General features: G+C 42.7%; 1 protein-coding gene across 6 annotated transcripts in view; it reads left to right on the plus strand.

Moving 5' to 3' along the window:
- UBE4B (ubiquitination factor E4B) overlaps nucleotides 1-27,938 on the plus strand; it is a 153,032-nt gene that overhangs the window by 44,593 nt on the left and 80,501 nt on the right. For 5 of the 6 annotated variants that reach the window (XM_030805159.1, XM_030805163.1, XM_030805158.1 and 2 more), the window contains exon 3: nucleotides 22,697-22,832. In XM_030805159.1, the coding sequence (XP_030661019.1) occupies nucleotides 22,697-22,832 (136 nt within the window). Of the gene's footprint in view, nucleotides 1-22,696; nucleotides 22,833-25,763; nucleotides 25,843-27,938 lie in introns of those variants that run through there. The other variant, XM_030805161.1, reaches the window with a different exon arrangement.

Genomic DNA, 27,938 nt, shown 5'->3' on the forward strand with positions numbered 1-27,938 from the left:
GATTACAGGTGCCCACCACCATGCCTAGCTAATTTTTGTATTTTTAGTAGAGATGGGGTTTCGCCATGTTGGCCAGGCTGGTCTCGAACTCCTGACCTCAGGTGATCCGCCTGCCTTGGCCTCCCAAAGTGCTGAGATTACACACATGAGCCACCACGCCTGGCCAAGAAGTGCTAACAGAGACAAATACTGGGTGGGGTGCCACCCATGGTAAAAAGTCCTTCATCCAGGAGTGCTTGGCAGCAGTCATTTGGTGGCCCTCTTAGTTGGGCTGTTTTCAATTGCAAGTAACTAAAGCAAGGATTGAGAAGCTATGGGGGTCCTTCCAGTTGCTTCTCCCATCTGTAGTCCCAGCCTTTTTTTTTTTTTTTTCCGAGATGGAGTTTCGCTCTTGTCACCCAGGCTGGAGTGCAATGGCACGATCTCGACTCTCTGCAACCTCCGTCTTCCGCTTTCAAGCTATTCTCCTGCCTCAGCCTCCTGATTAGCTGGGATTACAGGCGCCCGCCACCAAGCCTGGCTAATTTTTGTATTTTTAGTGTAGACTGGGTTTCAGCATGTTGGCCAGGCTGGTCTCGAACTCCTGAGCTCATGATCCGCCCGCCTCAGCCTCCCAAAGTGTTGGGATTACAGGCGTGAGCCACCGCACCTGGCCTAGTCCCAGCTTCTTGCAGTGCCATCTGCTTCTGTAGTTTCCTAGGGCTGCTGTAACAACCTATCACAAACTTTTGAAGGCTTACAGCAGCAGTATTATTTTCTCACAGTTCTAGAGGCTAGAAGTCCAAAGCCAAGGTGTTGGCAGGGCCATGCCCCCCCACAAGGGGAGAATCCTTTCTTTTGCCTTCCGATGGTTGCTGGCAGTCCTTGGCATTTCTTGGCTTGTGCCAACATAACTCCAGTCTTCACCTCCATCTTCACATGGCTATCTTTGTTCTGTGTGTGTCTGTGTCCAAATCTCCCTCTTATGACAGCCACTGGATTAGGGACCACCCTAATTCAGTATGAGCTTATTTTAACTTGCTTACATCTGCTAAGACCCTCCTTGCAAATGGGAATATTATTTCTTCGTTTTTGATCTGCATCTCCTCTTCCCTTTGAATGTAAGGTTAGGCAGGAGCCTTGCCAGTGTTGCTCATCCCTTTACCCCCAGCACCGTGCTTAGCACATGGCAAGCAGTCTGGAAATGCCAGGAGTTATGTGGCTGAATGAATGAAAGAAATATTTCTTCTTGGAAATGTTAGAAGCGAAGTAAGATTTGAGTTCTTTTGAAAAACAGCTGGCTGACATTGTTCCTCTCACCACAACCAGCTGGATTGTCTCTGTTTTTCCTGGTGTGCTGACTGCCAAGCAGAATTTTAAGAATCCCCAGTCTATTAATTTTCTTCTAAAATTAGAAAAAAAGTTATTATATAAAATATTTCAAATGTACATGGTAACATAACTAGTGCTTATGGAACCAAGTCCACAGGTCATTGCTGTTCCAGACTTGCCATTTCAGACATTTCTTCATGTTTTACTGCATTGTTACGTGGCACTGCTCTTGGCTCTCTTAGAACTTTATATATATATGGGTGATGCTTTTCCTACAGATAAATGCCACTTTTTTATAGTTAAGACTGATTATGCTAGGTTTTTTTGTGTGTTTTTTGTTTGTTTGTTTGTTTTTTGAGACAGAGTCTCTCTCTGTCACCCAGTCTGGAATGCAGTGGCACGATCTTGGCTCACTGCAACCTCCATCACCTGGGTTCAAGTGATTCTCCCACCTCAGCCTCCGAGTAGCTGGGGTTACAGGTGCGCGCCACCATACCTGGCTAATTTTTGTATTTTTAGTAGAGACGGGGTTTCACCATGTTGGCCAGGCTGGTCTCAAACTCCTGACCTCAGGTGATCCACCTGTCTCAGCCTCCCAAAGTGCTGGGATTACAGATGTGAGCCACTGTGCCTGGCTGATTATGCTACTTTTATATTTAAAATGTAGGGCTTACTGCAGGTCAGACACAGTACTTGGTCATGGGAATGCAAAGATGAGGGAGACTCAGTTTCTTTCCTTAAAGAACTTTTAGCCTAGTTGGGGAGGAGATGTTCTTTCATTTCCTTTTTAATATCTGTGTTTATTAAATTCTTTGGAGGACAGTCTAGTTTTCTTAGTTTCTTCCCTTATCTTTAGATGATTTGTGATTGCTTAATCTTCAGAACTTCTTAACTGTCTCGGGTGATTTTATTTTACAGCCTTGTTTTGGAATTATGTTTGTCTTCTCTTTGATGTTTGCCTATCAAACATCTTGGGTATATCCAACGAAGGCCTTAACCTTCCTCGCTATTGTGACCTCTGAAGAGGAGGTCATGATTGCTCAAGAGTCCCCCAACAGATCCTTTATCAACCATTTTCATCTTGACAGGATTATTAGGTCTAGTGGAATAGGTCTTTCAGTTGCCTGTATACTCTCTAGAGCTGACAGGTTTCATTTTTGTTTTTCTAAGACAAAGTCAGGCTGGAGTACAGTGGTGCGACCATAGCTCATTGCGGCCACAAACTCCTGAGCTTAAGTGGTCCTCCTGCTTCAGCCTCAGAAGTAGCTGGGACTACAGGTGCATGCCACCATGCCTGGCTAATCTTTAAATTTTTGTGCAGAGATGAAGACTTACTATGTTGCCTAGGCTGGTTTTGAACTCCTGGCCTCAAGCGATCTTCCTGCCTCAGTCTCTCAAAGTGTTGGGATTACAGGCTTGGAGTTCTCAATTGTTTTCATTCCATGGTTCCCTTTGGTAAACTGGGGAAGCCTTTGATTGGCTTCTCAAAATATACTTTTATTATTATTTTTTGAGATGGAGTCCTGCTCTGTCGCCCAGGCTGGAGGGCAGTGGCGTAGTCTGCCTCCCGGGCTCAAGTGATTTTCCTGCCTCACCTCCTGAGTAGCTGGGATTACAGGCATGCGCCACCAGGCCCAGCTAATTTTTTTGTATTTTTAGTACAGACAGGGTTTCACCATGTTGGCCAGGCTGGTCTTGAACTTCTGACCTCAAGTGATCCTCCTCCATCGGCCTCTCAAAGTGCTGGGATTACAGGTGTGAGCCACCACACCTGACCTCAAAATTTACTTTTAAATGTGTGTAATAAAATAGGATTACACAATTATATAGGAATATAGTTATCAACATTTTTAAAGATTGTAATATAGTTATTTATATGCTGCTTTATTAATGATTTAAATGAAAGACTTAGCAACTAGTCAAACTGCTTCAGCCCCTTGACATCTGTTTCCATCTGTGGACCACAGGTAAAGATCCTCTGCTCTGGGAGCAGAAATGAACAGTGGGGCCTGTTTGGAACTAGTGAGAAGCCAGATGATGTATTTGGCCTCTGGGCTAGTTCTGGGGTCTGGATCAGAAACAGAATTTGTTTCTTTTCTTTGGCTGCTAGTTTTTAACCTATGTAATGATTATTTAACTTAAAATTATTCTTTAACATGTTGACTCAAATGGTCTTCATCCTGCTTCCATTCATGCACTTGAATAGTTAATAAATGGCTTCTGTCTATTGGGCACTGTATTGAGAGCTAGGGATGCAGGATGGGTAAGTCTCAGGGGCCTCTAGGGGCTCACTGTTTAGCATGAGGGCATGAACTTGTGAAGAGGTGCAGATGCTGGTGTCCTGTACTTGACAGAGAACAGACACAAATAGTCACTTTCTCAGGCTCTCGGCTATGCATTGTTGATTTTTTTGGAGCATTTTCACACAGGCATTTATCTGATTGAAAATTCTACTGGCTGGGTGTGGTGGCTCACGCCTGTAATCCCAACACTTTGGGAGGCTGAGATGGGGGGATCATGAGGTCAGGAGATTGAGACCAGCCTGGCCAACATGGTGAAACCCTGTCTCTACTAAAAATACAAAAATTAGCTGGGCATGGTGGCGGGTGCCTGTAATCCTAGCTACTCTGGAAGCTGAGGCAGGAGAATCGCTTGAACCCAGGAGGCAGAGGTTGCAGTGAGCCAGGATCCCACCACTGCACTCCAGTGTGGTGAGAGTGAGACTCCATCTCAAAAAAAGAAAGAAAGAAGGAAAATTCTACCTTGGTGAGAGTGTAAATTTATATAGCCATTTTACAAAACAATATGGAGGTCCCTCAGAAAACTAAAAATAGAGCTACCATATGATCTGGCAGTCCCACTCTGAGTATATATCCAAAGGAATTAGATTCATATGCTGAAGAGATACCTGCACTCATGTTCATTGCAGCATTATTCCAAGTAGCCAAGATATGGAAGCGACCTAAATAATCCATCCTCAGATGAATGGGAAAAGAAACTGTGGTATGTATCCACAATGGAATATTATTCAGCCTTCAAAAAGAAAGAAATTCTGTCATTTGTGGCAACATGGATGAACTTGGAAGACACCATGCTAAGTGAACTAAGCCAGGCACAGAAAGGCAAATATTGCATGTTTTCACTCATATGTGGGAGCTTAAAAAGTTGAACTCATACAAATAGAGAGTAGATGGTGGTTACCAGAGGCTGGGGAATGGGGGTGGATGAGGAAGGAGATGTTGGTCAAAGGGTACAAAATTTCAGTTAGATCAGAGGAAAAAGCTTTAGTGATCTATTGTACAGAATGTTAACTGTCATAAATAATAACATTTTACATATTTTTAAAAATTCTACTTTTTAAAAACAACAATATTATTATTATTATTGAGACGAAGTTTCGCTCTTGTTGCCCAGGCTGGCGTACAATGGCATGATCTCAGCTCACCGCAACCTCTACCCCCTGGGTTCAAACGATTCTCCTGCCTCAGCCTCCTGAGTAGCTGGGATTACAGGCCTGCACCACCATCCCAGCTAATTTTGTATTTTTGGTAGAGACAGGCTTTCTCTATGTTGGTCAGGCTGGTCTCAAACTCCCGATGTCGGGTGATCCACCCACCTCGGTCTCCCAAAGTGCTGGGATTACAGGTGTGAGCCACTGTGCCCGGCAAAACAACAGTATTATTCCTTTATATGATATAGGGAACAACATCCTTCCATATCCTATTATAATTGTTTTTTTTATGTTTTATTTTGAGACGGTCCCTCTCTGTCACCCAGGCTGGAGTGCAGCAATGGAATCTCGACTCACTGCTGCCTCAACCTCCCAGGCTCAAGTGATCCTTCTACCTCAGCCTCCCAAGTAGCTGGGACTCCAGGCACACGCCACCATGCCTGGCTAATTTTTTTTTTTTTGAGATGGGGTTTTGCTCTTGTTGCCTAGGCTGGAGTGTAATGGCGTGATCTCGGCTCGCTGCAACCTCCACCTCCTGGGTTCAAGCAATTCTCCTGCCTCAGCCTCCCGAGTAGCTGGGATTATAGGCACTGGCCACCATGCCCAGCTAATTTTTGTATTTTTAGTAGAGATGAGGTTTCACCATGTTGGCCAGGCTGGTCTCGAACTCTTGACCTCAGGTGATCTGCCCGCTTCGGCCTCCCAAAGTGCTGAGATTGCCACCACACCCATCCTAATTTTTAAATTATTTGTGCAGACGAGTTCTCACTATGTTACCCAGGTTGGTTTTGAACTCCTGGGCTCAAGTGATCCTCCCACCTTGGCCTCCCAATGTGTTGGAACTACAGGCGTGAGCCACTGCTCCTGGCCTATTCTTATCCCTCCAAATTTGCTTGGTATGTTTTATCTATTTTATATGTTTGTTTATGTTGGTTGTTACATTGATTTATTGAATTCTCTAAATTCACATAGGCTTCACTTAATACATATTTATTTAAATCTCCCTATACAGTAGGTTCTGTTGTAGGCTATGTGGCTTATATTTTAGTGAGAGAAAACAATTTAAATACCCAGCTGGGCATGGCGGCTCATGCCCGTAATCCTAGTGCTTTGGGAGGTCTAGGTGGGAGGATTGCTTGAACCCAAGGGTTTAAGACCAGCCTGGACAACATAGCGAGACCTTACCTCTACAAAAAAATACACAAATTAGCCAGGTGTGGTAGTGCGCACCTGTAGGCCCAGCTACTGGGGAGGCTGAGGCAGGAGAATCACTTGAACCTGGGAAGTAGAGGTAGCAGTGAGCCGAGATTGTGCCATGCACTCCAGCCTGGACAGCAGAGTGAGACTCTTGTCTCAAAAAACAAAAACAAACAAAACCATAAAATCTTTCAGATGATGATAATTATAGAGGAAAAGAGAGCAGTATGTTGGCATAAGTACCACTGGGTGTGTGTACATAATCACTGTAGGTCCTATTAAGAAGGCGCCTTTTTTTTTTTTTTTTTTTTAACTTTAAGTTCTGGGACACATGTGCAGAACGTGCAGGCTTGTTACATAGGTACACACATGCCATGGTGGTTTGCTGCACCTATCAACCCGCCATCTAGGTTTTAAGCCTCTCATGCATTCAGTATTTGTCCTAATGCTCTCCCTCCCCTTGACCCCACCCTCCGCCTGTTAGGCCCCAGTGTGTTGCTCCCCTCCCTGTGTCCCTGTGTTCTCGTTGTTCAACTCCCACTTATGAGTGAGAACATGCAGTGTTTGGTTTTCTGATTCTGTGTTAGTTTACTGAGGATGGTGGCTTCCACCTTCATCCATGTCCCTGCAAAGGACATGATCTCATTCTTTTTTATGGCTGCATAGTATTGCATGATGTATATGTACCACACTTTTTTTAGTCTATCATCGATGGGCATTTGGGTTGGTTCCATGTCTTTGCTATTGTAAATAGTGCTGCAATAAACACACGTGTACGTGTGTCTTTTTGGTAGAAGGATTTATATTCCTTTGGGTATATACCCAGTAATGGGATTGCTGGGTCAAATGGTATTTCTGGTTCTAGAAGAATGTGACATTTTTAGCAGAGGCCTGAATGAAGTGAGTAAGCAAACCAAGTGGATATCTGTGGGGCAATCTTTGCAGACAGAAGAAAAACAGATGCAAAGGTCCTGGGGCAAGAATGGACTTGCAAATGATTGATGCAAGGCAGGGCTGGAGCAGTCATCTTCAATTTCCCCTGATTTTCCTTCTCCAATTTTGAGTCTTTAATGAACATTATGATTGCTTATTAGTACTTCTGTAGGAATGTCAACAAGATCAAAGCCATTCTTTTATGGTGAGTTGTCTTTGGCTAAGAATGCTATCCACAATGACAATGAAATTCTAACTTTGGTCCTTTCATTGATTGCTATATTAAAATCCTTTTTTTTTTTTCTCTTCTACTTGGTCCAGAGCTTGGGAGAAAGAGAGAATTCGAGGGTGGTTAAGCAGCTGGCTAGAGGTGGAGGTTCAGACAGAATCCCCAAGGCCTGAGGGCTGCAGCAGGACCCCTAAAAGGCTACTGAGTTCTGGAGGCTCCTAGACGAGGTTGAAATCCTTTGCTTTTTGCTTATACATTTTAATTCTGAGTTGGAACAGGTGTGTCCTATGCTGGCATGGGTACTTCCTCGAATTGGAGTGGCCTTCAGGCCACCAAAGGGGTATGTTTTATTAGTTCTGGGCTTTATCTTACAGCATTATTCCTAGGGTCATACTAATTACTTTGTAAATCTGGTTAAAGTGCTGATGATATCTTGTTCTTGAGAAGTGTGCAGTGCTGGGAATCAATACACTTCCTGTTTTGACTTGGAGTTGATTCTTGCCCTTTTCCCTATCTGCAGCCCCCACCCCCTGCCCCATTTTTGCTAACCTGGTCCTGCAACCTCTGCTGTGCTTGTAGTTTTACCAGCTGCGGCTTCTGACTCCAAACTGCCCACTAGCACTCTCCCCACACAGTGGGATGTGAACTGTGCCACGGTACTGCATGGCCTTTGTCATGTGCCCAAGCCTAGCAAAGGCACAGGGGCAAATACTGTGTGTGAGAGTGGTTTCTATACCATGTGTTTCTGTCCCTTAAGGATCTTATCGCTTAGTAGGAGAGATAATACATGTCACTCACCTGCTTGAAAGCCTTCCTCGTCTCTTTATTTCCAATTATAATCTAATCCGAGGGCTTGCAAGGTGCTCTATCATCATGTTCCACCCTCTTCATGTAATTCACTATCTTGATTTTCAGAGCATGTTCTCTGTTGCTGTCCCAGTCAACATATTCACCCCAAAAGGCCTGTAACCAGTAGAGATTGTGCCACACAAACCACTCTTAGTTTTGGGTGCATTTGTCTTGTCTTCCAAACTAGATTGAAAGCTCTGAAAAAAAAACTACCTTGTGTTTCTCTTTTATCTGTTGAGCTCATAGTAGGTATCCAGGAAGTAGTAGGGTTGACTGCATTGATTTGGGACTACACTGGGAGTTTTCTTCGCCATCTCTCTTTAGTTTTCCTTTTTTTCTTTCTTTCTTTTTTTTTTTTTTTTTCTTGAGATGTCGTCTTGCTCAGTCGCCCAGGCTGGAGTGCAGTGGCGCAATCTTGGCTCACTGTAGCCTCCACCTCCCAGGTTCAAGCAATTCTACTGCCTCAGCCTCCTGAGTAGCTGGGATTACAAGTGCCCGCCACCATTCCTGGCTAATTTTTTTTGTATTTTTAGTAGAGACAGGGTTTCACCATGTTGGTGATGCTGGTCTCAGACTCCTGGGGCCTAGCAATCCCCCTGCCTCGGCCTCCCAAAGTGTTAGGATTACAGGCATGAGCCACTGTACCCGGCCTCTCTCCAGTTTCCAGTTGGAATCCAAGGTAAGTAAGTTTAAGAAAAAGTTAAGATTTTGAAATCTTTGGATTCAGAAGAATTTGTCACCTTTAACACCTAGAGTTGAATGTTCATACCTGGAGAGCCTTAACATTAAGCCCTAGCCAGCCTCCAGCAAGTGGACATTGGTCAGGTTTGGCAGGATTCGTCCCCTGAAGTGGACTGAGAGCCACACCCTGGCCTGTCACCATACCCATCCCCTATCCTTAGTGAAGCAAAACTCCTTCGTTCCCTTCTCCTTCTCCTAGTGACAGGAAATATTGTGATCCTAAAGAATGAAAATAACTTGTTACCTCGTGGCCTCGGGCCTCTTGACTTCAGGCGGTTCTGTTTAATCAAGTGACGCATCTTCCTGAGGCTCCCTGAATGTGGTAGATGAAAGAGACTAGTTTAACCCTGAGCTGAGGGGAAAGCCTTTGTGAAGGGTCAGAAAATGTTCACCAGCCAAGGTTGTATGGTTCAGTTTCTCTATAAAATTTGTCACTGTTTTGACAGGGGATGCATAATGGAGTATTTAGATTTGTTATTGTAAACTATGCAGCATGGTTTTCAAAAAATAACACATAATTTATAATTCTAATGGAACTGTAAAAGGTTAGAGGTTTTTTTTTTTAACATCAGTTCTATCATTTTATAGAGAAACTTAGGTACTAAGAACAAGTACAGAGTTCACTAACAGCATCCATTTGATGAGGCCACCATAAATTTAGAAAATATCCTCAAAGCCCTCCTGTATTCAGTGACTTTTTTTTTTTTTCTTTGAGTCAGAGTCTCGCACTGTTCCCCAGGCTGGAGTACAGTGGCGTGATTTTGCCTCACTGCAACGTCTGCCTCCCGGATTCAAGCAATTCTCCTGCCTCAGCCTCCTGAATAGCTGGGATTGCAGGCACCCACCACCACGCCCAGCTAATTTTTTTTATTTTTTATTTTTTATTTCTTTTTTGAGACGGAGTCTCGCTCTGTCCCCCAGGCTGGAGCGCAGTGGCACAATCTCCACTTACTGCAAGCTCCACCTCCCAGGTTCACACCATTCTCCTGCCTCAGCCTCCCAAGTGGCTGGGACTACAGGCGCCTGGCTAATTTTTTGTATTTTTAGTAGAGACGGGGTTTCACCATGTTAGCCAGGATGGTCTCAATCTCCTGACCTCGTGATCTGTCTACCTCAGCCTCCCAAAGTGCTGGGATTACAGGCATGAGCCACCGCGCCTGGCCATTTTTTTGTATTTTTTAGCAGAGACAGGGTTTCGCCATGTTGGTCAGGCTCGTCTTGAACTCCTGACCTCAGGTGATCCACCCGCCTTGGCCTTCCAAAGTGTTCAGTGACTGTTAAATATGCACTGTGAAATGTATTCTTAGTTATCAGGGAGGGGTACAGGGGAGAGGAAGTGACCTTGGATGTAGAGATAAATGAGGTATGGGGGGACTCAAAATCCAGTTATATGCATATATCCTTTTTAGCTACAAGAGTTAGGTGGATTATAATTTACATTTGTTTGTTCATTGTGAGTTGTTTTTAACAAGTAATGTCAATATAGAAGCGTCAGTGGATCCATAGGAATTACACTTGTGTGATTATTTGAAATGATAGGTTGAGAGAGAAAAGTCATTCAACAGTGGTGGGATAAGGTTCCCTTTCTCTTTTCTCTGTTTTTGAGATGATGTCTCACTCTGTCGCCTAGGATGGAGTGCAGTGGCATGATCTCACTGCAGCCTCTGCCTCCCAGGTTCAAGCAGTTCTCGTGCCTCAGCCTCCCGAGTAGCTGGGACTATAGGCATGTGCCACCACGCCCAGCTAATTTTTGTATTTTTAGTAGACACAGGGTTTCACCATGTTGGCCAGGCTGGTGTCAAACTCCTGATCTCAAGTGATCCTCCTGCCTCGGCCTCCCAAAGTGCTGGGATTACAGGCTTGAGCCACCACGCCTGGCCTCCCCCTCTCTTTTTTAGTACTTAGATATGCTAAAAGTGGACAAGACCAGGGCCAGGCGCGGTGGCTCATGCCTGTAATCCCAGCACTTTGGGAGGCCGAGGCGGGCGGATCACGAGTTCAGGAGATCAAGACCATCCTGGCTAACATGGTGAAACCCTGTCTCTACTAAAAATACAAAAAATTAGCCAGGCGAGGTGGCGGGCACCTGTAGTCCCAGCTACTCGGGAGACTGAGGCAGGAGAATGGTGTAAACCCCAGGGGACGGAGCCTGCAGTGAGCTGAAATCGCGCCACTGCACTCCAGCCTGGGCGACAGTGAGACTTCGTCTCAAAAAAAAAAAAAGTGGACAAGACCAGAGCAGATGTTGTGGTAACAAGGCAAGTCTGTTCTTTACACTGGAGTTTGCCCTGATTTCTCATTCTGTTCTCGTCTGACGCATACAGGTGTATCTATAGAACTTGTAAACACGTTCACATTGGTTTTTTTCATTGGCTCCTCAAAGTAGAACTATGAAGTAGACTGCACAGAAGCCAGTATTACCAGAGCATAGGTAAAAATATTGAGTAAGAAGACTTGCTTAAGATTACAAAACTAGAAATGATGGAACCGGGGTCCAGTCCTAGTTTCTTTGTAAAATAAACATTTATTTTGGACTAACTTTCAATGTATAGAAAAGTTATGAAGATAGTATACAGGATTCCTGTGTACCCTTCATCCAGTCTCCCCTAATGTTAATATCTGGTTCATTTGTCAAAACTAAGGAATTAGCCTGGATATGATTTTAACTAAACTAAACATGAGTCTCCGTAGTCTCCATTGGTCTACAACAGTATCACCGTTCTGTTTTCATGATCTTCACAGTTTTGAAGAATACTAGTCATTACTTTGTAGAATGTCCCTTAATTTGGCTTTGTCTGGTGTTTTCCTCATGATAAGACTGGGGTTGTGGGTTTTGGGGAAGATTATGTCACATAGGTGAAGTGCCCTTCCCATCACATCGTATCAGGGGTATGTAATATCCACATGATGTCCCTGGTGCTGTTAAACATCATCACATGCTTGAGTTAGTGCTGGCCATGTTTCTCCACTTAAACTTAGTATTTTTCCCTTTCCATATTCAGTTCTTTGGTATCGAGTTCCTAAGTCCATGCCACACTTAAGGGGTGGGAATTAAACTTCACCTACTGGAGTGGGGAAGTACATATGTAATCTGGAATTCTATAAGGAAAACTTGTCCCTTCTCCCCTGTTACGTATTTAATCTCTTAGATCAGTATGAACTCACACACATTTATTTTATACTTTGGGTTATGATTTCAGTAGCAACATTACTTATTTTACAGGAATTATTCCAGCTTTGACCATGGGAGCTCTTTCAAGTTGCATCCTTGGTCCATTTGACATGCCTCTTCTTTTATTTTTTTGAGCACTGTCTTTCTAGCACCGTATGATGCTCTAGACTTATCTTGGATTTTTCCTGCCCCAGCCCTAGAAATCAGCCAGTTCTCCAAGGAGCAGTCCTGGTCTACTGACTCCAGTGTATGATTCTATGCATGATTCTGCCTTTTGACACTAAGGAGAGGAATATTCTATCTTGTAAATATGAAGATCAAAGTGATTTTCTAATTCGGGCTGTTGGTTTTCTTATCCCAGTATTTAAGATACCATTGTTGTTCTTCACAGACTTGAAATGTCATTTTATTTTATTTATTTGTTTTTTAAATTTATTTTATTTTATTTTTTTGAGACGGAGTCTCTCTCTGTTGCCCAGGCTGGCATGCAGTGGCGCAATGTCACTGCAGCTTCCGCCTCCCAGGTTCAAGCAATTCTCTAGCCTCAGCCTCCTGAGTAGCTGGGATTACAGGTGCCCACCACCATGCCTGGCTAATTTTTGTATTTTTAGTACAGACAGGGTTTCACCATGTTGGCCAGGTTGGTCTTGAACTCCTCAGATGATCCGCCTGCCTTGTCCTCCCAAAGTGTTGGGATTACAGGTGTGAGCCACCGCGCCTGACCGTATTTTATTATTTTATTATTATTTTTGAGACAGGTTCTCCCTCTGTCACCCAGGCTGGGGGACAGTGATGCAATCATGGCTCACTGCAAGCTTGACCTCTGGGCTCAAGTGATCCTCCTACCTCAGCCTCCTGAGTAGCTCGGACCACAGGCTTGCACCACCATGCCCAACTAATTTTTTAATTATTTGTAGAGACGGAGTCTCTCTATTTTGCCCAGGTTGGTCTTAACCTCCTGGGCTCAAGCGATCCTCCCACCTCGACCTCTTAAAGTGTTGGGATTACAGGCGTGAGCCACCACACCCAGCCCACTTTATTTTTGTTTAGTCACAAGAACAAAACGTTTTCATTTTTTGTGATGAAATCTCACTCTATGGCCCAGGCTGGAGTGCAGTGGTGCGATCTTGGCTCACTGCAACCTCTGCCACCCGGGTTCCAGTGATTCTCCTGCCTCAGCCTCCCCAGTAGCTGAAACTACAGGCATGGGCCACCGCACCCAGCTAATTTTTGTATCTTTAGTAGAGACAGGGTTTCACCACGTTGGCCAGGATGGTCTCGATCTCTTGACCTCGTAATCCTCCCACCTTGGCCTCCCAAAGTGCTGGGACTACAGGCATGAGCCACCGTGCTCAGCCAAGAACAAAATGTTTTTATCAGGAAATTAGCTGCTAACAAAATGTCAGTCTGCTTTATGAAATAGAGTATGTTTATTATAATCAGCATTGAGGCAGAAGACTCATGCAGGAGGATCATTTGAGCCCAAGTTCCAGGCTGCCTTGAACTATCATCTTGCCACTGTACCGCAGCCCAGGTATCACTGAGACCATGTGTCTGAAAAAAAAAAAAAGTTTTCAGGGGTGAGACTTGGTGTTGGCCAAATAAAGTGCAAGTATACTTTGTATTTTCCATGAATATTACGCTTTCGCTTAATTCATTGTCAAGATCTATATAAATAAGCTTTAGGATTTTGATTAATAGAATGAATCACTCCTTTTATAAACCTAATTATTTTTAAGTTTTACTTTTGTAATTTTTTTTTTTTTTGGAGACAGAGTCTCACTCTGTCTTCCATCCTGGAGTGCAGTGGCTCAATCTCGGCTCACTGCAACCTCTGCCTTCAAGGTTCAAGCAATTCTCCTGCCTCAGCCTCTCGAGTAGCTGGGATTACAGGCGTGCACCAGCATGTCTGGCTAATTTTTTTTTGTATTTTTAGTAGAGACAGGGTTTCGCCATGGTGGCCAGGCTGGTGGTCTTGAACTCCTTGATCCGCCCACCTCAGCCTCCCAAAGTGCTGGGATTACAGGCATGAGCCACCACGCCTGGTTGCCTTTGTAATTTTTGAGTGTATAAAACATGTAACTTTGTTTTAAAATCTTTGATCCAAAGGACTCTTCAGCAGTCTGGGGTAAAGGAATTACAGCATTATACTAGGAATCAGGCAGCCTGTGTGTTTTGTTTTTTTTTTTCAGTCAGGGTTTCACTTTGTCGCCCAGGCCGAAGTGCAGTGGTGCCATTGTGGCTCACTGCAGCCTCAGCCTCCTGGGCTCAGGTGACCCTCCCCCCTCAGCCTCCTGAGTAGGTGGGACTACAGGCACACACCATCACGCTTGGCTCATTTTTGTATTTTTCATAGAGACGGGGTCTCCCTGTGTCGCGCAGGCTGGTCTTGAATTCCTGGACTGAAGCAATCTGCTCCACCTTGGCCTCCAAAAGTTCTGGGATTATAGGCGTGAGCCACCATGCCTGGCTGAGATCTGTGTTTTACTCTTTGCTCTGTTTCTAACTGGCCAAAAGGTCCTAAGGGAAGTTTTTAGACTCTGCAGACCTAGATATTCTTATCTGTAAAAGAGGAGGGAAGATGGTTGGCCATTAACTTTAAGACCAATGCCCCCAACAAAACAGATTTATTGAGGCGTTTTAGTTTTTTAAAAAATATTTTGTAGAGATCGTGTCTCACTATGTTGTTTAAGCTGGCCTTGATCAAGCCTCTTGCCTCGACCGCCCAATCTGTTGGAAGAACAGGTGTGAGCCACCACACTTGACCTTTTATTGAGGTTTCAAGGACCCTTTTGACAATTCTGTGCTCTTTTTATGGTGGAATTTAGAAGCCTGTGCATTTGTGTGTTTGTGTGTGTATGTAATACTGGAACAGGCCTAGTATTACAAGTTAAAGGTAGATATTTGGTCTAGTTTGTACTTGAAAGGGAACATCATTCAGGAAATGTTACAATACTAGGAGAAAGTCTTACAGACATGAAATTTTTATGTCCTTTGATGTTCTGATCTTCCCACATAGAATGCATAATTTCCTTTAGCAAACTTCTCAGTTATAGAAGTTGGATACTGCCGCCTGGAAGGTTGGTAATTCCTGTTTCCCGAAGCAGACATAGCTTTCTCCGTTCTGTGTTACACACCGCACTTGTGGAAGATTTGTTCTATAGTTGATATGTGGGGAATTTATTCATCTTCTAAAACAGGGTTACAGCAGATTATGTTCGCTTTTTAATTCTTTAATATCTGGCTTTGTGAAGATGAAGGAAGAAAAAACCCATATTCCTTGAGACTTGGCTTCCTGACCAAGTTTGGGGTGGGAGAGGGCATGAAGACAAGAGAGTGTGTGAGGTTTGAAAACAGAGTGATATTTTGTACTATTGATTTGATGTGTTTTTAGTCGCAATATTTAGTTCACATTGATTTCTAAATAAAATCAAAGACACCATCAGGTTTTTGTGTGTGTGCTTTTTTTTTTGACACAGGGTCTTAAAAAAGACCCATCTGTTGCCCGTGCTGGAGTGCATGGTATGATTATAGCCCACTGCAGCTTCTGATTCCTGGGCTCAAGCAATCCTTCCACCTCACCCTCTCAAGTAGCTAAGATTACAGGTGCATGCCACCATGCCTAATTTTTTTTTTTTTTTTTTAAGATGAAGTATTGCTCTGTCACCCAGGCCGCAGTGCAGTGGTGCGATCTTGGCCCACTGCAACTTCCACCACCTGGGTTCAAACGATTCTTCTGACTCAGCCTCCCTAGTAGCTGGGATTACAGGCTCCCGCCTCTGCGCCAGGCTAATTTTTGTATTTTAGTAGAAACAGGGTTTCACTGTGTTGGTCAGGCTGGTCTCGAACTCCTGACCTCAAGTGATCCACCCGTCTTGGCCTCTCAAAGTGCTGAGATTACAGGTGTGAGCCACTGCGCCCGGACTACCTAATTTTTTAAATATTTTGTAGAGACGGGGTCTCTGTGTTGCCCAGGCTGGTCTCAAACTCCTGGCCTCAAGTGATCCTCTCTCCTTGACTCCTCAAAAGTGCTGAGATTACAGATGTGAGGCATGACTGACCATCAGTATTTTAAATTTAAGAAAGGAGAGAAATGGGTTATGGTGGCATATGCTCTTTGTTTCAGCTACTCAGAGGCTGAGGCAGGAGGATCCCTTGAGCCCAGAAGGTTGAGGCTACAGTGCACTAGGATCACACCCCTGCACTCCAGCCCTGGGCAACATAGTGAGACCCATCTCTTCTGTTTTGTTTTGTTTTTGAGACAGAATCTTGCTCTGTCACCCAGGCTGGAGTGCAGTGGCACGATCTTGGCTCACTGCAACCTCCGCCTCCCAGGTTCAAGCGATTCTTCTGCCTCAGATTCCCAAGTAGCTGGGACTACAGGTGCATGCCACCATGCCCAGCTAATGTTTGTATTTTTAGTAGAGGCAGAGTTTCACCATATTGGCCAGGCTGGTCTCGAACTCCTGACCTCATGATCTGCCCGCCTCAGCTCCCAAAGTGCTGGGATTACAGGCATGAGCCACTGCGCCTGGCTGAGACCCATCTCTTAAAATAAAGAGGCCGGGCACCGTGGCTTACGCCTGTAATCCTAACACTTTGGGAGGCTGAGGCAGGTGAATCACCTGAGGTCAGGAGTTCAAGACCAGCCTGACAAACATGGTTAAACCCCATCTCTACTAAAAGTACAAAAATTAGCTGGGCCTGGTGGCGCATGCCTGTAATCCCAGCTACTCGGGAGGCTGAGACAAGAGAGTTGCTTGAACCCGGGAGGCAGAAGTTGCTTTGAGCCAAGATCGTGCCATTGCACCCCAGCCTGGGCAATAAGAGTGAAACTCTATCTCAAAAAAAAAAAAAAGAAAGTAAAGAAAAGAAGGAATGGAGTTCCCTGGTGTTTAGAGATTGAGGAGCACTTGTATACATAATAAATTGTTGCAGAATTGCCCCACTTGATCCAAAATGTGAAGATCATGTGGAAGATGCAGGAAAAAATGAATTCAGATGATCTCTTTGATGCCTTATAAAAATATTACAAATGTAGTATGTTACACTATGTGATACACACTGGAGCTATATTACTACAGTATTATTGTACACATACTATACTATGCTACAGATACAGTTTTTAAAACAATTTGTAATTGTGTTTTTAATTTTATAACATGTTTTGTAGGGTAGAAATTTTAAAGTGTGCTTATTTGCTACCATAATGATCATTGAAGTTTATTATTGATTAATTGTAACTAAAAAGTTACTTGGCCTTTAATTGTGATAGGTAAAATAATATTCTCCTAAGAACCTTGTGATGCTATATTATTTATTCCTTCAATAAGTATTTTTTCAGGGCTTACTTTGGGTTATATTTCCTGAAATTAATGAATCAAAAGTTTTACTGTATTCTGTGAACTTGTTTCAGAATTCTCACTACAGTAGATGCCTTGTGTATTTTACTTGAGTCTTAGGAAGAGAGAAAATTTAATTTCTTATTTCCTTCATAAGTCCTGCAGAAGTTTTAATAAATTAGTACATGTGAAGAACTGCTTTCAGGAATGGATAAATGTTTTGTAATATTCTTCAATGAAGAGAAACATTAAAAGGTGGCAAGTTTACTTTCATAGAATGCTGGAAGGGTTAAAATTGTATTTATTCAGTAATTGTTTTCACTACAACGGGTAACTCAAGTTTCTCTGTTTTCTTTTTTCATACCTTTTTTTTTTTTGAGACGGAGTCTTGCTCTGTCACCCAGGCTACAGTGCAGTGGGGCGATCTTGGCTCACTGCAACCTCCGCCTCCCAAGTTAATGTGATTCTCCTGCCTGAGCCTCCCAAGTAGCTGGGATTATAGGAGTGCACCACCACGCCCAGATAATTTTTGTATTTTAAGTAGAAACAGGGTTTCACCACATTGGCCACGCTGGTCTCGAACTTCTGACCTCAAATGATCCGCCTTCCTTGGCCCCCCAGAGTGCTGGGATTACAGGCGTGAGCCATCGTGCCCAGCCAATGGTTTTTTTAAACGTGTCATTTTCCTTTTCAGCACCATAGGTATATATATTTTACAGTATTTGCAAATGCCTGGGTAAACATTCTTCTTTTTTCATAGGAAGATATAGAGTTAAAGTAATTTTTACAATTTCAATGTAAAACATGATTTTAAAGACATTGATGGGAAATTGCTGTGAGAAATCATCTGTCCCTGTACTAGTGACTACAGTTTCACTGTACTGTCAGCTCTGTGAGGGCAACAAAGTGTGAGGTTTTTAATTTCCGCTAAGGTGTTCAATCAATAAATGGATCAATCTATATCAAAGGACATTGTTGACTCCACTTGTATTTTTTTTCAACATTTTATTATAAAAATTGTAAACATACAGTAAAGTTTTTTTTTTATTTTTTATTATTATACTTTAGGTTTTAGGGTACATGTGCACAATGTGCAGGTTTGTTACATATGTATCCATGTGCCGTGTTGGTTTGCCGCACCCATTAACTCGTCATTTAGCATTAGGTATATCTCCTAATGCTGTCCCTTCCCCCTCCCCCCAACCCACAACCATCCCCGGAGTGTGATGTTTCCCTTCCTGTGTCCATGAGTTCTCATTGTTCAATTCCCACCTATGAGTGAGAACATGCGGTGTTTGGTTTTTTGTCCTTGCGATAGTTTACTGAGAATGATGTTTTCCAGTTTCATCCATGTCCCTACAAAGGACATGAACTCATCATTTTTTATGGCTGCATAGTATTCCATGGTGTATATGTGCCACATTTTCTTAATCCAGTCTATTGTTGTTGGACATTTGGGTTGGTTTCAAGTCTTTGCTATTGTGAATAGTGCCGCAGCAAACATACGTGTGCATGTGTCTTTATAGCAGCATGATTTATAGTCCTTTGGGTATATACCCAGTAATGGGATGGCTGGGTCAAATGGTATTTCTAGTTCTAGATCCCTGAGGATTCGCCACACTGACTTCCACAATGGTTGAACTAGTTTACAGTCCCACCAACAGTGTAAAAGTGTTCCTATTTCTCCACATCCTCTCCAGCACCTGTTGTTTCCTGACTTTTTAATGATCACCATTCTAACTGGTGTGAGATGGTATCTCATTGTGGTTTTGATTTGCATTTCTCTGATGGCCAGTGATGATGAGCATTTTTTCATGTGTTTTTGGGCTGCATAAATGTCTTCTTTTGAGAAGTGTCTGTTCATGTCTTTCGCCCACTTTTTGATGGGGTTGTTTGTTTTTTTCTTGTAAATTTGTTTGAGTTCATTGTAGATTCTGGATATTAGCCCTTTGTCAGATGAGTAGGTTGCAAAAATTTTCTCCCATTCTGTAGGTTGCCTGTTCACTCTGATGGTAGTTTCTTTTGCTGTGCAGAAGCTCTTTAGTTTAATTAGATCCCATTTATCCATTTTGGCTTTTGTTGCCATTGCTTTTGGTGTTTTAGACATGAAGTCCTTGCCCATGCCTATGTCCTGAATGGTATTGCCTAGGCTTTCTTCTAGGGTTTTTATGGTTTTAGGTCTAACATGTAAGTCTTTAATCCATCTTGAATTAATTTTTGTATAAGTGGTAAGGAAGGGATCCAGTTTCAGCTTTTTACATATGGCTAGCCAGTTTTCCCAGCACCATTTATTAAATAGGGAATCCTTTCCCCATTGCTTGTTTTTGTCAGGTTTGTCAAAGATCAGATAGTTGTAGATATGCAGCATTACTTCTGAGGGCTATGTTCTGTTCCATTGATCTATGTCTCTGTTGTGGTACCAGTACCATGCTGTTTTGGTTACTGTAGCCTTGTAGTATAGTTTGAAGTCAGGTAGCGTGATGCCTCCAGCTTTGTTCTTTTGGCTTAGGATTGACTTGGTGATGCGGGCTCTTTTTTGGTTCCATATGAACTTTAAAGTAGTTTTTTCCAATTCTGTGAAGAAAGTCATTGGTAGCTTGATGGGGATGGCATTGAATCTATAAATTACCTTGGGCAGTATGGCCATTTTCACGATACTGATTCTTCCAACCCATGAGCATGGAATGTTTTTCCATTTGTTTGTATCCTCTTTTATTTCATTGAGCAGTGGTCTCCTTGAAGAGGTCCTTCACATCCCTTGTAAGTTGGATTCCTAGATATTTTATTCTCTTTGAAGCAATTGTGAATGGGAGTTCACTCATGATTTGGCTCTCTGTTTGTCTGTAATTGGTGTACAAGAATGCTTGTGATTTTTGTACATTGATTTTGTATCCTGAGACTTTGCTGAAGTTGCTAATCAGCTTAAGGAGATTTGGGGCTGAGACAATGGGGTTTTCTAGATATACAATCATGTCATCTGCAAACAGGGACAATTTGACTTCCTCTTTTCCTAATTGAATACCCTTTGTTTCCTTCTCCTGCCTGATTGCCCTGGCCAGAACTTCCAGCACTATGTTGAATAGGAGTGGTGAGAGAGGGCATCCCTGTCTTGTGCCAGTTTTCAAAGGGAATGCTTCCAGTTTTTGCCCATTCAGTATGATATTGGCTGTGGGTTTGTCATAGATAGCTCTTACTATTTTGAGATACGTCCCATCAATACCTAATTTATTGAGAGTTTTTAGCATGAAGCGTTGTTGAATTTTGTCAAAGGCCTTTTCTGCATCTATTGAGATAATCATGTGGTTTTTGTCTTTGGTTCTGTTTTTATGCTGGATTACATTTATTGATTTGCGTGTGTTGAACCAGCCTTGCATCCCACGGATGAAGCCCACTTGATCATGGTGTATAAGCTTTTTGATGTGCTGCTGGATTCGGTTTGCCAGTATTTTATTGAGGATTTTTGCATCAGTGTTCATCAAGGATATTGGTCTGAAATTCTCTTTTTTGGTTATGTCTCTGCCAGGCTTTGGTATCAGGACGATGCTGGCCTCATAAAATGTGTTAGGGAGGATTCCCTCTCTTTCTATCGATTGGAATAGTTTCAGAAGGAATGGTACCAGTTCCTCCTTGTACCTCTGGTAGAATTCGGCTGTGAATCCATCAGGTCCTAGACTCTTTTTGGTTGGTAAGCTATTGATTATTGCCACAATTTCAGAGCCTGTTATTGGTCTATTCAGAGATTCAACTTCTTCCTGGTTTAGTCTTAGGAGGGTGTATTTGACAAGGAATTTATCCATTTCTTCTAGATTTTCTAGTTTATTTGCGTAGAGGTGTTTGTAGTATTCTCTGATGGTAGATTGTATTTCTGTGGGATCGGTGGTGATAACCCCTTTTTCATTTTTTATTGCATCTATTTGATTCTTCTGTCTTTTCTTCTTCATTAGTCTTGCTAGCAGTCTATCAATTTTGTTGATCTTTTCAAAAAACCACCTCCTGGATTCATTAATTTTTTGAAGGGTTTTTTGTGTCTCTATTTCCTTCAGTTCTGCTCTGATTTTAGTTATTTCTAGCCTTCTGCTAGCTTTTGAATGTGTTTGCCCTTGCTTTTCTAGTTCTTTTAATTGTGATGTTAGGGTGTCAATTTTGGGTCTTTCCTGCTTTCTCTTGTGGGCATTTAGTGCTATACATTTCCCTCTACACACTGCTTTGAATGTGTCCCAGAGATTCTGGTATGTTGTGTCTTTGTTCTCATTGGTTTCAAAGAACATCTTTATTTCTGCCTTCATTTCATTATGTACCCAGTAGTCATTCAGGAGCAGGTTGTTCAGTTTCCATGTAGTTGAGCAGTTTTGAGTGAGTTTCTTAATCCTGAGTTCTAGTTTGATTGCACTAACATACAGTAAAGTTGAGAGAATTTTGCAGGGAACGCCCATATACTCACCATCTCGTTTCTATTATTAACTTTTTTTTTTTTTAGACAGAGTCTCGCTCTGTTGCCCAGGCTGGAGTGCAATGGCGCGATCTTGGCTCACTGCAACCTCTGCCTCCCGGGTTCAAGCGATTCTCCTGCTTCAGCCTCCTGAGTAGCTGGGACTACAGGCGCCCACCACCACACCCAGCTAATTTTTTTGTATTTTTAGTAGAGACGGGGTTTCACCATGGTAGCCAGGATGGTCTCGATCTCCTGACCTTGTGATTCACCCGCCTCCACTTCCCAAAATGGTGAGATTACAGGTGTGAGCCACCACACCCAGCCTCATTAACATTTTATTATACTCGCTTTATCACACATTTTTCTATAGGTTTATTAATATATCCTTTTGTTGTTTTTGAGATGGAGTCTCACTGTGTCGCCTAGGCTGGAGTGCAGTGGTGTGATCTTGGCTCACTGCAACCTCTTCCTCCCAGATTCAAAGGATTCTTCTGCCTCAGCTTCCTGAGTAGCTGGTATTACAGGCGCCCAGCTAATTTTTGTATTTTTGGTAGAGATGAGGTTTCACCATGTTGGCCAGGCTAATCTCGAACTCCAAACCTCAGGTGGTCCACCTGCCTTGGCCTCCCAAAGTGCTGGGATTCCAGGCATGAGCCACTGCATCGGCCTAGTTTATTAATATATCTTCTTTTGGGTGCATTCCAAGGATTTTTCTGGACTATCATGGAAGTTAATTTGTATTTGTGGACCATAGTTTGAATTGGTGCAAGAGAGGTGATGAGGGGTGAGTTTTAGGCATTAGGTGTAGTTCTGTTACTGACCTCATATGAAGTATATTGATAACTTACTATTTCTTAGTAATGTTCCTATGATTTTATTATTGTTTCCAGCTTTTTATATAATCTTCTGATAGAAATTCCTCGGTTGCTGCAATGTCGTGATGGTGTGACTGCAGATTGTGCATGTTTACTGTCACTATTACAAATAACTTGAACATTATTTCACATGGGGCTTCATCCTTCCTGTGTTTTCTGTTTAGGAGTAGCCCATCGAAGCCAGAGCAGTGAAGGAGTCAGTTCTCTCAGCAGCTCGCCCTCTAATAGCCTTGAAACGCAATCTCAGTCTCTCTCACGTTCCCAGAGCATGGATATCGATGGTGTCTCATGTGAGAAAAGGTAAAATGAAGCCAGTTTTCTAATATGCTCTTTTATTTAGGGAAAGAGAAAGATCCAATTCACTTTAGTCTCTGGTCCATAGTCAGAAATGCCAGCTAGAGACCCATGCCAGTCCTTAGCAAATTAGTGTCAAATGTATTAAATTTAAAGATTTTGTATTATTCAGAAATGTTCTTCACACTTTTGGTGTTGTTGAAACAGAGTCTCACTCTGTCGCCCAGGCTGGAGTGCAGTGGTGCGATCATGGCTCACTGCAACTTCCACCTCCCAGGTTCAAGTGATTCTCCTGCCTCAGCCACCTGAGTAGCTGGGATTACAGGTGTGTGCCACCATGCCTGGCTAATTTTTGTATTTTTAGTAGAGACAGGGTTTCACCTGTTGGCCAGGCTGGTCTCAAACTCCTGGCCTCAAGAGATCTTCCTGCCTCAGCCTCCCAAAGGACTGGGATTACAGGCATGAGCCACTGTGCATGGCCCACTATACTTGTGTATTAAATGTCTTTTATGAAATAATGGTGTAGTCAGTTAAAAAAAAATCTGTTGTTCTCATTTTGTAAATATAAAGTTGGCAAGCATATGCCTCTCCCTAAAACTTCTACTGATTAGTGAAATTTAAAAGTTTGGAATATTTCAGACAGGTAAGCCAAATACCTTGTTTGCTTCATAAGGATCAGGGTGTCTTGAAAGAGCCCTCCTGTGTTGCATATGCGCCAAAAATGGGTGATAAGAGTGGCTGAGGTATTGATTCCTTTCATGATTGAGCAAGTCTGGCTCCTCTCCCCTGAAGCAGTGCCCTCGGTTCGTGTCAGTGGGCTAAACAAATGAAAAGGGGAATTAAGTCCGGGCTCGATGGCTCATGCCTGTAATCCTAGCACTTTGGGAGGCCGAGACAGGTGGATCACTTGAGGTCAGAAATTCAAGACCAAACTGGAAACCCTGTCTCTACTAAAAATAAAAAAATTAGCTGGGCCTGGTGGCAGGCGCCTGTAATCTCAACTACTGGGGAGGCTGAGGCAAGAGAATCACTTGAACCCAGGAGGCAGAGGTTGCGGTGAACCAAGATTGTGCCACTGCACTCCAGCCTGGCCGATAGAGTGAGACTCCATCTCAAAAAAAGAAAAAGGAGAATTAAAAATATGAATAAGGGGCTGGGTGTGGTGGCTCACACCTGTAATCCCAGCACTTTGGGAAACAGAGACATGGATCACTTGAGGCCAGGAATTCAAGACTAACCTGTCCAACATCGTGAAACCCCATCTCTACTAAAAATACAAAAATTAGCTGGGTGTGATGTTGCATGCCTATAGTCCCAGCTACTTGGGAGGCTAAGGCAGGAGAATCACTTGAACCTGGGAGGCATAGGCTACAGTGAGCTGAGATCACACCACTGCCTTCCAGCCTGGGTGACAGAGTGAGACTGCATGAAAAAAAACCATAATAATAATAATAATAATAACCAAATAGAATATCTAGAAATGAAAAGGTAATTTACATTGAGAACTTGCTGTAAGAGTTAAATAGGGGTTAGCCATAGCTGAAGAAAGAATTGACAAACCGAAAGAGCTGAAGAAACTACCCAGAACGTACCACAAAGAACAAAGCAGATGAAAAATATAAAAGATATTTAGAGATACAGAGGACAGAGTCCTTGCTTTCTCCTGAAATGTATCTAGGATTGAAATTTCTGGGTAGAACATTAAAATTGTAGTGAATGCAGATGTTCAGCTTTAAAAAAGAAAAAAAAGACAACAGGGGTCCAGGATATATCTAAACATCAAAAAGGGAGAATAGAGAGTTGGAGAGATTTCCTTCTGCTCACTCTTATTCCACATTTTTTTCTCTACTGGTTTGAAAGATACTATTTAAAAAAAGCAGGCCAGGAGCAGTGGCTTACGCCTGTAATCCCAGCACTTTGGGAGGCCGACGCAGGTGTTCACTTGAGGTCAGGAGTTCGAGACCAGCCTGGCCAACATGTTGAAACCCCATATCTACTAAAAATACAAAAATTAGCGGGGCATGGTGGCGTGTACCTGTAGTCCCAGCTACTTTGGAGGCTGAGGCAGGAGAGTCGCTTGAACCTGGAAGGTGGAGGTTGCAGTGAGCTGAGATCGCACCGCTGCACTCCAGCTTGGGCAACAGAGGGAGACTTTGTCTCAAAAAAGGTAATAAATAAATAAACACATCATGGAAAATTGGGTGTCCATTCCCTCAAGCATTTATCCTTATTTTTTTTGGAGACGGAGTCTCACTCTGTCTTCCATACTGGAATGCCGTGGCACAATCTCGGCTCACTGCAACCTCTGCCTCCCGGGTTCAAGCAATTCTCCTGCCTCAGCCTCCCGAGTAGCTGGAATTACAGACATGGGCCACCACACATGGCTAATTTTTGAATTTTTAGTTGGGGTTTTACCATATTGGCCAAGCTGGCCTCAAACTCCTGACCTCAGGTGATCCACCCACCTCAGCCTCCCAAAGTGCTGGAATTATAGGCGTCTTATATTTCAATTAAGTTTGCTTTAAAATAATACAATATAATATAAATATAGTATATCATGATCAATTTAGGCTTACTTTAGGAATGCAAGGATGCATTGATATTAGAAAATCTATAAATATCATCTACCATATTGTATGTTAAAAAGAAAATCCTTATAATGTTGGTAGCTGCAAGAGTCTGATAAAATTCCACATTAATTCATGATAATAAGAAAATGAGGAACAGAAAGGAGTATCTTTAAACTCCCAGTGTGGCACAGACAAAGTTCACCAAATATTCCACATGCTCCCCAGAATTTCTCATTCTCTTTTACAGTTAGACTGGGGCCAATGACTAGTTCTGTCCAGTAGACTATGAACTAGAGTGACATGTGTCACTTTTAGATGAAGGCAGTTGAGCCGATGTTCCTCCTCCATCCCTCTCTTCTCTTGCTCCAGTGACCTTGGAGGCTGTGTATTGCAGATGGCATAGATTAAAGATGGAGTAAGGATGCTTCACTCTCATCAGACTTTGTGTAAGCAAGAACTAAATCCTTACAGCGTTAAGCTTCTAAGATTTCAGAGTGTATGTCCTACTACAGTATAGCCTGTCTTACTCTAACATAAAGGGCATCTACCAAAAAACTACAGTAACTCTCCTATTCAATGGTGAGAAGTTAGCATCATTTTCTGTAAAATCAGCAATAAGAACAAGGATGACTGCTATTTCTTCTTGTATTTACCAGTGCAGTAAAACAAGTAAGGATTGGGAATGGAAAAAACAACAGTAATAATTTGCAGATAAATTATTTACATGTTGGCTGGGCACAGTGCTCACACCTGTAATCCCAGCACTTTTGGGAGGCCAAAGCAGGCAGATCACTTGAGGTAAGGAGTTCAAGACAAGCCTAGCCAACATGGTAAAACCCCATCTCCACTAAAAATACAAAAAAAATTAGCCGGATGTGGTGGTGCATGCCTGTAATCCCAGTTATTCGGGAGGCTGAGGCAGGAGAATTGCTTGAACCTGGGAGGCAGGGGTTGCAGTGAGCCGAGATTGCACCACTGCACTACAGCCTGGGTGACAGAGCAAGACTCTGTCTAAAAAAAAAAAGTTATTTACGTGTAAACTTTCTATGTATAAATAAATAAGTTGCTTATAAGAAGTGTGTATTTAAAATCAGTTACATTCCTGTCTGCCAACAACAAAAAGTTAGAAAATGTAATTTTTAAAAAGGTGCCATTCACAGTTTCATTAAAAAGTATTAACATATGGTACCTAGGAATAAATTTAGCAAAAGAAGTATAAAATTTTTATAGAGAAAATTATTAAAGCTTATTGATAGACCTTAAAGAAGATCTTAATACTTGGAGAGTAATAAAAACTCAGTAATATAATTATATTACTTCTCCCCAATTTGATCTTTAAGAGTGAAAAAAATTTTGGTCAAAATCCCAGGAGGGTTTTTAAGGAATTCCTCAGGCTGATTCCTAAGTATGTGCAGAAGAGGAAAGAGCCAAGGATAGCTAAGGCCTCTTAAAGTAGAAGAATAAAGTGGAGACATTGACCTAGCAGATATCAAGATTTGTGAAGTTTTAGTAATTAAGACAAAGTGGTATTGGCCAGGGACAGACAAATTGTCTAACAGAACAGTAATGAGTCTCCAGAAATAGACCCACTCATTAATGAAAATTGGACACGTGACATAGGAGATTTCATATTAATGTAAAAAGGATGATCTTTCCAGTAAATGGTGCTAGGGCAATTGTTTAATCGGGGGTAAATGATATGTACTTAACCAGTTTTTGTAATAAGACTTCAGTTGAGTTTTTTATTTTCTTAATTAAATTTTTTATTTTTTTGAGACGGAGTCTCGCTCTGTCGCCCAGGCTGGAGTGCAGTGGTGCGATCTCGGCTCACTGCAAGCTCTGCCTCCCGGGTTCAGGCCATTCACCTGCCTTAGCCTCCCGAGTAGTTGGGCCTACAGGTGCCCACCACCACGCCCGGCTAATTTTTTGTATTTTTTAGTAGAGACGGGGTTTCACCGTGTTAGCCAGGATAGTCTCAATTTCCTGACCTTGTGATCTGCCCACCTCAGCCTCCCAAAGTGCTGGGATTACAGGCGTGAGCTACCGTGCCTGGCCTATTTTCTTAATTAAATTTTTAAAAATGTTTATTTAATTTTTTTTAGAGCCAGAGTCTTGCTATGCTGCCCAGGCTGGGATACAGTGGTTATTCACAGGCACGGTAATAGTGCATACGGCCTCAAACTTCTGGGCTAAAGTGATCCTCCAGCTTCAGCCTCCTAGGTAGCTTGGACCATAGGCTCATGCCAACATACCTGGCCTGGTTGAATTTTATGTCATTTTAAAATACTATATATGGATAAACTACTTTAATGATATACTTTTATTTATTTATTTATTTGAGAAGGAGTTTCGCTCTTGTTGCCCAGGCTGGAGTGCAATGGTGCGATCGCGGCTCACTGCAACCTCTGCATCCTGGGTTCAAGTGATTCTCCTGCATCAGCCTCCCGAGTAGCTGGGATTACAGGCATGTGCCACCACGCCCGGCTAATTTTGTATTTTTAGTAGAGGTGGAGTTTCTCCATGTTGGTCAGGCTGATCTCGA

The sequence above is a fragment of the Nomascus leucogenys genome, chromosome 24, assembly GCF_006542625.1.
Source record: "Nomascus leucogenys isolate Asia chromosome 24, Asia_NLE_v1, whole genome shotgun sequence".
Lineage (NCBI taxonomy): Eukaryota > Metazoa > Chordata > Mammalia > Primates > Hylobatidae > Nomascus > Nomascus leucogenys.